The sequence below is a fragment of the Phocoena sinus genome, chromosome 15, assembly GCF_008692025.1.
Source record: "Phocoena sinus isolate mPhoSin1 chromosome 15, mPhoSin1.pri, whole genome shotgun sequence".
In the NCBI taxonomy this organism is placed as follows: domain Eukaryota; kingdom Metazoa; phylum Chordata; class Mammalia; order Artiodactyla; family Phocoenidae; genus Phocoena; species Phocoena sinus.
Window position 1 is genome coordinate 49,547,412 of NC_045777.1, and position 11,543 is coordinate 49,558,954.

At 49.4% G+C, this 11,543-nt stretch overlaps 2 protein-coding genes across 3 annotated transcripts; one reads left to right on the top strand and one right to left on the bottom strand.

Moving 5' to 3' along the window:
• Window positions 1-3,009: 3,009 nt before the first annotated feature.
• POLR3K (RNA polymerase III subunit K) lies at window positions 3,010-8,143 on the bottom strand. Of its 2 annotated transcripts, XM_032604973.1 has the most exons (4): window positions 8,020-8,143; window positions 7,272-7,305; window positions 6,580-6,667; window positions 3,010-5,380 (listed from the first exon to the last, which is right to left on the bottom strand). In XM_032604973.1, the coding sequence occupies exons 1-4, from the start codon at window positions 8,091-8,093 to the stop codon at window positions 5,253-5,255; spliced, it is 324 nt and encodes a 107-aa protein (XP_032460864.1). In that variant the 5' UTR covers window positions 8,094-8,143; the 3' UTR covers window positions 3,010-5,252. The 2 variants fall into 2 exon arrangements, with proteins under 2 accessions (XP_032460864.1, XP_032460863.1); XM_032604972.1 differs by lacking the exons at window positions 7,272-7,305; window positions 8,020-8,143 and adding an exon at window positions 7,726-7,909.
• Window positions 8,084-10,925, top strand: SNRNP25 (small nuclear ribonucleoprotein U11/U12 subunit 25). The gene is made up of 5 exons (XM_032604975.1): window positions 8,084-8,309; window positions 9,091-9,181; window positions 9,407-9,512; window positions 10,125-10,199; window positions 10,654-10,925. The coding sequence occupies exons 1-5, from the start codon at window positions 8,268-8,270 to the stop codon at window positions 10,709-10,711; spliced, it is 372 nt and encodes a 123-aa protein (XP_032460866.1). The 5' UTR covers window positions 8,084-8,267; the 3' UTR covers window positions 10,712-10,925.
• Window positions 10,926-11,543: the final 618 nt, after the last annotated feature.

Genomic DNA, 11,543 nt, shown 5'->3' on the forward strand with positions numbered 1-11,543 from the left:
TAAATTAGTGCCGGGAGGTGAGAACCCTGACCAGGCACAGAGCAGGTCTTCTTTCCTAGGCTTTCTGGGAGGTGCAGCTCAGGCGATCCGTGAGCACTGGGGTGGGTGGAGGGGGTGTTAAACATAAAAGTACTGCAGTCTCAGTTCAGGAAGGAAATAAAAAATGGGAGTCCCCTTTGACCTCAGAGAGGCAGCCCCTGTATGAAGTCAGGCACAAGTCCCTCCAGACCACGTCTAAGCTCCAACAAATGCACATTTAATGGCCTCGTTCCTCACTCTGAGCTTTGCGGCCTCCTTGCCGCTCTGGCTCTTTTCAAAATCTTTCTAGGGAACTACATAAAAACCTACCTCACGCCTTTGCGGGTGGTGCAGGCCATGGTTTAATAATCCTGCTGATGGACATTTAGATTGTTACCTACATACGCTATTTTAATTTAATTGTCATATATATAACTGACGTTATCATATTAGTTTCAGGTGTATATATGCTACATGCTATTCTAAATGAAGGTAGGAACTTCCCTGGTGGTGCACTGGTTAAGAATCCGCCTGTCAATGCAGGGGACACGGGTTCGAGCTGTGGTCTGGGAGGATCCCACATGCCACAAAGCAACTAAGCCCATGCTTAGCCCACAACTACTGAGCCTGTGCTCTACAGCCAGTGAGCCACAACTACTGGGTGGCTAGAGCCCATGCTCCGCAACAAGAGAAGCCACTGCAGGGAGAAGCCTGTGCACTGTAACGATGAGTAGCCCCCGCGCACCGCAAGTAGAGAAAGCCTGCGTGCTGCAACAAAGACCCAAGGCAGCCAAAAATAAATAAATAAACTTTTAAGAAATTAAATGAAGGTTGTGAACAATTCCAGGCCTGGATCTTTAATCACCAGGATGAGTACTGTACAAAAAATGGCTAGGGGGCTTCCCTGGTGGCACAGTGGTTAAGAATCCACCTGTCAATGCAGGGGACACGGGTTTGAGCCCTGCTCTGGGAAGATCCCACATGCTGCGGAGCAACTAAGCCCATGCACAACTACTGAGCCTGTGCTCTAGAGCCCGCGAGCCACAACTACTGAGCCCACGTGCCAAACTACTGAAGCCCGCGTGCCTAGTGCCTGTGCTCTGCAACAAAAGAAGCCACCACAATGAGAAGCCCGTGCACCGCAATGAAGAGTAGCCCCTGCTCGCCATAACTAGAGAAAGCCCGCGTGCAGCAACGAAGACCCAATGCAGCCAAAAATAAATAAATACATAAATTTATTATTTTAAAAAATGGCTAGGTGTGGAACTGTTGTGTCTAAGGTTGACCGTTGTAAAATACTGATAGATATTGCCAAGTGGCCCCCTGAAAATGTACCAACTTCTGCTCCCACTAGATGTGTAAGAAAGCCTGTAGCCCTCACCAACTGTATACATTATCAGTCTTTTAAATCTTTGTCAATCTAAAAAAAAAAAAATCTTTGTCAATCTGATAGGCAAAGACATTTCAATGTTGTCTTAATTTGCACTTGATTATCAGTGAAGATAAGCATCTTTTCATATACTTATTGGCTATGTGCTCTTTGGGGTACCAAATAAGGTCACATTTCAGTGTGTCCTTGTGCCTACGTTTAGGTGTGAGTGCGCATGTCTGTATTCTGTGCATCAAAACAACTGAGGCACAGTCTAGAGGCCCCAGAGCTGGTTTCCAGTTTCTCTGGAGTCTGAGAAACCAAGACCCATGGAGAGATGGAATCAAAGGCTCAAGTCCGTGAAACACCTTAAGAATGACCAGGGGCATAATCATACTTCTTTCTAATATTTAAATTTCAATTAGCTTGGCCCCTATCTTACCTATTATAAGCACGTACTTTCATACTCACTGGTGCCATCCCTTCCCTAGTATCCTATCAAAAGAGCTTACTTCTCTCTGTCAGGTTAGAACTTACTACCTTGAGACCAGCAGACCACACACCACCCACACCACAACCCCACAAGGAGACACCACCAAGGCTACAAAGGTGGGTTATCATGGACACTTAGATGCGGGAAGAAGGCCAGTGCCTCTTTGCCCAGAAGTGTTCTGACGGCACAACCTGACACCCCACCCCCTCCCATAACAAATGGAGATAAAAAGAAAAACAACATCCATAGATGGAGGGTAAAAGACCATACAACCAGAGTCACCAAATACCTGTTGAAACCCAGCCCCTTGAAAGAAAGGAACAGCCAATAACAAACACCACTGGTCAGACATGTCCTAAGGATGTTATATGTGAAGCTACATAAGTCCTCACAACCCTATGAGGTAGACCAGAGGTTAGCAAACTACAGCCCACAGGCCAAATCCACCCCACCCTTTAAAAACAACCTGTGAGCTAAAAATAGTTTATACGGAGAATTCCCCGGCAATCCAGTGGTTAGGAATCTGTGGGCAGTCCAGTGGTTAAGGCTTTCACGGCCGTGGGCCCAGGTTCAATCCCTTGAGGGAGACTTCCCCGGCAGTCCAGTGGTTAAGGCTTTGCCTTCTAACGCAGGGGGTGCAGGTTCGATCCCTGGTTGGGGAGCTAAGATCCCACATGCCTTGTGGCCAAAAACCCAAAACATAAAACAGAAGCAATATTATAACAAATTCAATAAAGACTTTAAAAATGGTCCACATCGAAAAAATCTTAAAAAAATGAAAAATAAATAAAGTCCCAATCCCTGGTCAGGGAAATGAGACCCTGCAAGACGCGCCTCACAGAAATTAATTAATTAATTAAGATAGTTTATACATTTTTAAATAGTTGGGGGGAAAAAGCTTAAAGAATTATACGACATGTGGAACTACTATGAAATTCGGATGTCAACATCCAGCTTCACTGGAAGACAGCCACACCACCCACTCGTGTTACCTGCAGCTGCTCTCATGTGCTGACAGCGAAGTACTGGTGACAGGGCTTCCAGCCCTTGCTCTGCCGGCTCACAATGCAGCAGTGACCTTAACAGCATTTCAAGGGACACCATATGGTTGTATCCATTCTCTTTATTCTTTTTTTTTTTTTTTTTTTTTTTTGCTTACTATGAGTGCACACCCAGCATGTCAAAATAAGAAAAGTGGGCACAGAATGTCATGTTTTTAAGGCACAGGGCAGTGCAGACTATCTTGTCAGCAAACTGGATAGCAGAGCAGTGTTTATCACGCAACGATACCACAATGGTCGACGTTGCCAGACCGAGCACTCGTCACTGGCGCGAATCTCAACACCAAACAGAATTCCTGGACTTCCCTGGTGGCGCAGTGGTTAAGAATCCGCCTGCCAATGCAGGGGACACGGGTTCAAGCCCTGGTCCGGGAAGATCCCACGTGCCGCGAAGCAACTAAGCCCGTGCACCACAACTACTGAGCCCGCGAGCCACAGCTACTGAGCCGGCATGCCAGAGCTACTGAAGCCCGCGCGACTAGAGCCCGTGCTCCACAACAAGAGAAGCCACTGCAATGAGAAGCCCGAGCACCGCGATGAAGAGTAGCCCCCGCTTGCTGCAACTAGAGAAAGCCCGCGCGCAGCAACGCAACACAGCCAAAAATAAATAAATTAATTAATTTTTAAAAAAAAAAGAGAGAGAAAGTGCTCACAGGCTGTGAGTCTTCACTGCACTATTCACCTGCAAATATGCTGAGGAAAACACCTGCATCTCTCACCACACTGCATCTACTGAATCCATCAGCAATGTCAACAGTGAACTTCCTCTGCTCTCATGGCCTGAACCAGTATGAGATGCACGTTTGCAACGCTGATGACGAGGAACACTAACTCTGAACCTCAATTACGCAAAATGGTATCCATTCCTTTCATCAGTGGACTCGCATTACAAAATATTGTAGGATTATATTTTGAATTTCTTTATAAGACTTTGTTTTCTTGTGTTTTCCTAGATTTTGACTCTTGACCCACAAAACCCAAAATACTTACTATCTGGCTCTTTACAGGAAAAGTTGTAAACTCCTGAAATAGACTATTATTATCTCCATTTTACATAAGAGGAAACGAACTTGACAGGCAGGCAGGCTGACTTCAGAGGGCACGACCTTCGCCACTGATCCACGCTGCCTCCAACAACAAAAACGAGAACAGGCATCTGAGGAAACGTAACTAACTAATGGCACAGAAAGAAGACACTGAAGATAACAGCCACAGGATAAAACCACATTTGCAAATCCAGCACAAACTGCTCTGAAACAGAAAAAATTGGACACAGTGAGCTCAGGACCTGGTCTACCATTACGTGACCCATACAGATTAATAGTTTCTTGGAAAGATAACAAGTTTCAAAAAAGTAAAAATCTGTATCAGAGACATAAATTTAAGTCCCATTATTTCATAAGTGAGACTTCATTATGAAGAGAATAGATACAGGAAACTACATTCAATATCCTGTAATAAACCATAATGAAAAATAATGTGAAAAAGAATACATGTACACATAACTGAATCACTTTGCTGTACACCAGAAATTAACACAGCGTTGTAAGTCAACTATACTTCAATAAACTAAAAAAAGAGAGAAATCTGAAAAAGCAATTAAGTCTGAGCAAGAAACCAATCCATCAATAACCAAGATCCTGTCCCCTGCTAGCCCAGGGTGTCCTTTTTCTCTTTAGAGTAGAAAGATAGACACAGAAAGTATAAAGTGTAAAAAAAACATACTACCTATTAAGTTTATTGCAATCCTAGGAAAAAAGAATATAAATCATAAAGAAACAGAAAACCATGTTACTCACCATTTTGTAACTAGTTTGGCCCTAAGTATAGTAGTCAGTTTTGGAATCCTGTTTTGGGGGTTGATGTCTACTTCTTCAGGCATTTAAAACACTGAGAAGGTGATATTAGACTTTTAACTTTAATTAAATTTTCAGAATAAATTTTGATTAAATAAGTTTGCAATTAACAGTTTAAATACTGAGGGACATCTAATGTACTAAACTACTAAGTTTTACCTTATTAGTTGTGCAAACAATGTAAATGTTTGAGTGTCGGCTGATGGTGAGAGAATGTCAACTGCCCAATAAACGTAAAAGATGCAGAACAGGACCTTAAAGTTATGGATACTCCTCTCCACACACACAGTCTCCTGGACATTAATGAGTTAATCCACTGACTGGGAGATGGGCTACATTTCCTCAGCCCCTGGCCAGCCACCCTAAAAGGGTTAGCTTTCCACCACACTCGCAGCTGGGAATCCACCCTGGGGAATACGGTAAGCAGACGCTGACACAGCTGGGCCAGCCTGGCCCTAGTCCCGCCAGCGATGTCCACACTGAGCATTGCAGCACTTGTAGAAGGTGGTCATGGGCTCGTCTGCAGAGCGGGTCTGAAGCTGCATGAAATAGGCACGAGGATGTTCGCATTTGGGACACGGCTCTGGCAATGAGAAAAACAAACAAGTGACCCATGTTTACTTAAAAAAATGATGCTTGTGACCAACACACTTGTTAGAAGTAGGTGTTATGTGAAAGACAGCTCATCTGGAATCCCTTGCCCAGGGTGCCCTGCACCACGATTTAAGGTTACCGACAGCGTTATCATTCCCACTACGCTCTCACACTGAGGGAATGAGACCTGTGATCTTGGAAACAGTCCTCCTTTCCCTGGGTCCCTTTTCTTCAACTCTGGCTGAAGACTGGCTAGAAACACCATGTGAAAGGTGACACGGCTGCCGTGTGCATTACAGGGTCCATGCCCTGCAAATTCCCCTAAAAAGTGCATCTCCACCACCTGGTAATGGACAGGCCCTCTCATCTTCCCAAAGGAAATCCCAATGCACGACCAATCCACTTCCCCTTGAATTTAGGGATCCGTCTCGGCAGAAGTTGTCCAGGCTGTTCTTATCAAGATCTCAACATACATCCCACGCCTTTTCAAAGTGTCCCAAGGCACGTATTTACTTTCACTGAGATTTCAATTTGAGAACCTTGCTTTTGATGGAAATGCCTTCAAACACTCTCAAACACCATTTTGGTAAGTAATTCATCTCCTAATGACAAATTCTGCCAGTGCTGGATTTTTAACATAGCAGATCTGGATGTTCCCTGGGGGAAAAAGACAGCAGTGATCATGCACTAGCTCTTCCTCCTCTCAATACAGGTAATGTCTAGGGCTCTCCTTCCTTCTTTGGTCACATCTAATCTCTACCAGAAATGAATCAAAACTTGGAATAAATATTTATTTTACTGAATGTTTAGTGCAGTTTAATACTCTGTATCATTAACTTTTAGAAATCTGTATTAGAACAAAATCCTTAAACTGTTTTTTTATTACTCCAATCACATCTGCTAAGTGCCTGCTATATGCCAAACGCTCATTTGTGCTCTCACAATCTATGACTATGGATTAGCCCAGACAAATCAAGGACACCCTGAGACTCTTAAGTCAGGTCTGAAGGACTCCAAAGCTTGTGCCAATATTGTTTGCCTAACAGATACATTATTAGAGAAGAAAACACTTTCTAGTTTTAGAAGCCCACTTCACACAAGTACATCACAGACTCTGCCGCACAGTGGCACAGCCAGCAGCCTCATCCTTACACGCAGCTCTGGAACAGAAAAGGTTTTCCCTCTCACCTGCAGTAGAGTCAACATTCTCCCAGGCAGCTGCTCCACCGAGCACATCATCCACTTCTTTCAGCTTTGGATACTTCCGATTTGTTACCTAATAAACAACAGCAGGTCTTCAGACTCTACAAGTAAGTGAACAGTACAAACCTGGGTCACCAAACCATACCCGTCCTCAAGTGTCTCCCCAGCCTTCGCTTCCTTCCTTCAACACAAGACTGGAGGAATACTAAATGAAAGCAGAGTTCCTGCTGTCACAGAGCAGGATGCTCCGTCAGAATTTAGAGGATCCGCAATTGGGATGTCCCCAAAAGAAGTGACAAGATCTCTGCAAGGATTGGATGAAGCAACAGAGCAGGAGGAAAAAAATGGCTTAGGTGTGACCCTCTTCTTTTCCCACACCTCTAAGATACTTGGTAATCCAAGATAAGAGAACCAAATACAACTGAAGCCAAAAAGGAGTCCAGCCACTCTCCCCAGGCAGAGAGTTTTCTGTTTTCCAAGTTTTACCAGACGTCCTTGAAATGTCACCCTTTGCATAGTTTCAGACTCTAAACTCCCACAACACAGCTATACGGTGGAATAGTATACAAACATTAAGAATGAGGTAGTACCAACATGCTCTACTTCTAAAAATTAAAGCTGTTCTAAAAAAGAAAGATGCACTACCGAGGGAGAGTAATAAAGTGTGCATTACTCACGTAATGAACATCCAATACATTCCAGTTGTTCAGACTAGAACATAAGAGGGAACAAGACTGAAAAATCCCTGCCCTCCTACAGCTTATGCCCTAGTATTAATAAACAAAGCGCATAAGTAAATTGCAAGGCGTATTGTAAGGCAAATGAGTCTTACGGAAAAAATAAAATTAGGGGAAGGAGCATAAAATTTAGAAAGAGGCTGCAATTTTAAATAATCCTTTAAGCAAAGACACGAGCAACGACTGACATGGGTACCTAGGGGAGAAGAACGACCCAGGCGGAAAAGTCGTGCACAGGCTACAGGAGTAGTGCCCGTGCCGGGCGGGAGCGCCTCGGAGAGGCTGGCGTTGCGGGCAGAGGGCCCGCTGGACGCGAAATCTGAGCAGAGGATGGGCGGGGAAGGTTAGGGTCGGCCTCTGCGCTGTGCGCGCCGCGCGGCCGGCCGGGGCCCACCTTGCGGGTGACGTTGTGCACATAGGGGCAGGTGTTGCAGGCGAAGCGGTGGCAGCGCTGCCCCTCCTCCACGATCAGCCCGTTCCCGCAGCCCGGGCAGAAAAGCAGCATCGCGGCGACTAACCCGGTTCTCCCGGCAGCTCTCGCGACCGTTCGACGCCGGCGCGCCAACGCTCCGACGCCCCGAACTCCCATTGGTCCCGGCAGCCTCCCCGCCCCAACCAGCCCACCAATAGTCACGCCGACTTCGCGCTCCCAGGGAGCACTGCGGCTGGCCGACTCCCAGTAACTCACTTCTCATTGGTCCTCGAGGTAGCCCCGCCCCTCGACGCCCCGAGGGAGAGTCTGCGGTGGCGGTCCCCGCGCATGCGCGCCGCACCACGGTCGCGCCGACCGGCCGTGCGGGCTGAACCCGCGGGAGGCTAGGCAGCCTGGAGGAGGCGGGGGCCGCGGCGCGGCGGGAGCCGCAGGAGGACGAGGAGGACGAGGAGGAGGCGCTGCCGCACTCCGAGGCGGTGGACGTGTTCCAGGAGGGTCTGGCCATGGTGGTGCAGGACCCGCTGCTCTGCGACCTTCCGATCCAGGTGCGCACGGGCCGGGGGCCGTCGGGGCGCGGACGGACCCCGGAGTGTCGATGGGGGCTGCGGCCAGAGGCCTTGGGATGGCGTCTCCGGGCGTAAACGAGGGTCTAGGCTCCGGCCCGGCCTGGGGGCGAGCGAGGCTCTGGCCTCTGGCGCGGAATTTAAAGGGGCGCCCAAAACCCCCACTAGTTAACACACATGACTTTTCAGCAGTGTTTTTAAAACGCAAAGTTGGTTTACAAAAGCCTACGGCAAACAAAATAATATCATTTTCAAATAAAAGATCACTGTCACCGGTTTTTCCTTTCTCCTCAATCTTCAGTGAGTTTTGGCACTGTCATGTTTTAAAGTCCTTGTTATTTTGCCCATCGTGGAATTTTTAAAATAACTTCTGTTGTGTTAACGGTTGTATTGACATGTTTATCTTTTACCGTTTTTTGGTGCCCCAGCCTTGCCTGGGGCCCTGGATCCTGATGATCAGGGGCTCTCAGGCCGGAAGGTGGGGCCCAGTGTTCCTCCTCCCACCCAGCACCTGGCCCGGAGGAGCCAGGGGCTGTTCCTCAAGGCGATTCGTTCTCCTTGTCCATTTCTCCCGAGCGTCCATCCACTTCATAGAAAACGTGGATAAGACATGAGATTAAAGTGCTGAAAAACCGGGAAATCCTAACATATATGCAAGAACCTCCCAAAAATGTGGCACCACTTTTTGAAGACTATCAGCTGTTTTTCTTTGTTGTTTGGGGTGGTGAAGAGAGCTCCCACCTCCAGTCTTGGTCTTTTCTAGGTTACTTTGGAAGAGGTCAATTCCCAAATAGCACTAGAATACGGCCAAGCAATGACAGTCCGAGTGTGCAAGATGGATGGAGAAGTTATGCGTAAGTGCTGCCCTCCCCCTCAGGCCGTGCAGTCTGAACCTTCACGGGAGAAGATGTTAGCAGGGTTGGTCAGTGGAAACTCAGGGCCATGCCCAGGGGTGTTGGGGCAGCCACAAGCTCCCCCTGCCCAGCCTTGAGCCTCAGGAAGAAGCTTCTGGGTTCCTCTCCTGCCATCTGAGGCTGTGGCTGTGGATTCCCACCACGGATCTTCTCCCATCTGTGCAGCTGTGGTTGTAGTCCAGAACGCCACAGTCCTGGACCTGAAGAAGGCCATCCAGAGATACGTGCAGCTCAGGCAGGAGCGCGAAGGGGGCATTCAGCACATCAGCTGGTGAGTGCAGCCACAGCTCCTCCTTGCAGCCCTTCCTAGGAGCTGGACTTCACAGGAACTCTTGCTGGACATGAGCCTTTTCATCACCTGAGCTCTGCTCCAGAGTGCGGCCTGGAGCAACGAGCTCCCTGTCCCGAGCCTCGGCCAGGGCAGGTGCTTCTGTGTCACGAGCCCTGCCTCAGCTGCTCTTCACTGACATCATCCCACCCAGGCAGCTGGGTATCTTCACGTGAGGACACCTTAGGGCACTTGCGGTGTGCCTGGAGGTGGTTTCCCTGGTTACAGATGGTGCAGCTGCCAGCTCCTCGCCTGGGTGCTCTCAGCTCTCAGTCTCCTGGATCAAGTGTCCCGTTAACTGTGTCTTGGTACAGCCACCCGTTTCATTAGCAACGTGGGTTTGGCCCCCAGCCACCCCATGCATCCCTTTGAGAGCAGTGCGTCCTTGAACCTGCCTCAGGCCTGGTACACACAAGGTACAGGGAAAGAGCCCAAGGAGGAGGCTGGCGGCCTCAGGCCCCGCAGAGCTGAGCGCCTTGAGCCCTCCTCAGGCACAGTTGCATCCCAGCTGCCCTGCTCACCCTGCTCGTGGTTGACTGAATTCCCATCTTGCAGGTCCTATGTGTGGAGGACGTACCACCTGACCTCTGCAGGAGAGAAGCTCGCAGAGGACCAGCGGAAGCTCCGAGAGTAAGTTCAGGCTACGCCTTGAGCTGCAGGGAAGTATCTGGTCTGTGGCCCTCTGATTCCCCATGCCCTGCCATTCGGCTGGGGTCCTCTCCAGAGGCTCGTAAGGGAAGGAGGGATCTTAAATCAGTTCCTGGGGAATGTGTGAGACCAGGAGAGTCCCTGTTTGGACTGAGGCCCTCCTGCAAGGAGCTCCCTGGAGGCCTCCCTGCCAGGAGGACGGGAGACAGAGAAGCAGTGGAAGGGGCCCTGCGGCTCCTCTCCAGCAGCAGTTCAGGGCTGCACAGAACCGGGAGGACAGAATTAAGAGTGTGCATGGCCCTTGCCATCCTCCTCACCTTCCCGGACACCATGCTCTTCCCACCTGGTCTCCGTTATCCCTCACAAGCCTCAGGTGGGGAGTCACAAATGTGCCCTTCTGTAGATCGGACACTCTGTGCTTTTACTTCTCTTTCAGTTATGGTATCCGGAATCGGGATGAGGTGTCCTTCATCAAAAAGCTGAGACAAAAGTGAATCTCCAGACATGGAAAACCCTCTGTGCTGGTGGCCGAGCTTTTCCCCGAGAGGAGGAAGCCTTGGCCACTGTGCCATTTTCCCAGAAGAGTGTTGAGATAGCCTCACCCCAGCTGGACCCACCTGGACTCTCAACGTGAACCCCAATCCCATGGCGGATCCCACAGGGCTGTGGGCCTGGCCCTGTATACAGAATAAACCTATTTGCTCCTGAGTTTGGAGAGTCAAGCCACTGTACGGGGGCAGGCGGGACTGGCGCTGCCCCTCACAGTGAGGAGGCGAGGGCAGAGAACGTGCAGGCACGTCACATGGTCTGAATGCTGCACCTGAGCCCTTGGCCACCCCATTCCCCAAGCCATACACACCTGTCCCTGTAATCTCTGCAGCAAGGAGAAGGTGAAAGCTGAGCGGCTGGCTCTCTGTTTCTGCTTGTGGGGAAACAAAGGCCTGTGTCTGAGCCCAGCCATGGACAGGGCCTCCAGCTTCAGCCTAAGGGCTCACCTACAGCAGTGCCTTCACCAGCTCCTGTAAAGGGTGGTGGCTCGGGGCTGGAATTGGAGCTGCCAGCTGGGCAGGGAGGGCTGGGGTGGGGCGCCTCTCAGTGTGGGTAGGGAAGTGTGACTGTGCATTCATAGGTCCTTGTCCCTTTGTCGCCTACCAGTCCTCCTATAGAACGGGGACAGGGTGTGTGCACTTGGCTGAGGACTTCCCTGGGAGGTGTACGTGACACTGAGTTCCCTGTTCTGGGGACTTGTGAGTGGGAGGCCTGGGCACTGAAGGACCTCCCTCCACAGCCTCCAGCCAGAACCCGGAAAGGAGGAGGCAGCTCTGG

Bases quoted from the DNA above. Each gene is read 5' to 3' on its own strand.
- POLR3K (XM_032604972.1), bottom strand. From the start codon at position 7,836: ATGCTGCTTTTCTGCCCGGGCTGCGGGAACGGGCTGATCGTGGAGGAG. The intron at 6,668-7,725 runs GTGGGCCCCGGC...GTTGTTTATTAG, and splicing joins TGCACAACGTCACCCGCAAG to GTAACAAATCGGAAGTATCC. The intron at 5,381-6,579 runs GTGAGAGGGAAA...TCTCATTGCCAG, and splicing joins GAATGTTGACTCTACTGCAG to AGCCGTGTCCCAAATGCGAA.
- SNRNP25 (XM_032604975.1), top strand. From the start codon at position 8,268: ATGGTGGTGCAGGACCCGCTGCTCTGCGACCTTCCGATCCAG. The intron at 8,310-9,090 runs GTGCGCACGGGC...GGTCTTTTCTAG, and splicing joins TCTGCGACCTTCCGATCCAG to GTTACTTTGGAAGAGGTCAA. The intron at 9,182-9,406 runs GTAAGTGCTGCC...CCATCTGTGCAG, and splicing joins GATGGATGGAGAAGTTATGC to CTGTGGTTGTAGTCCAGAAC.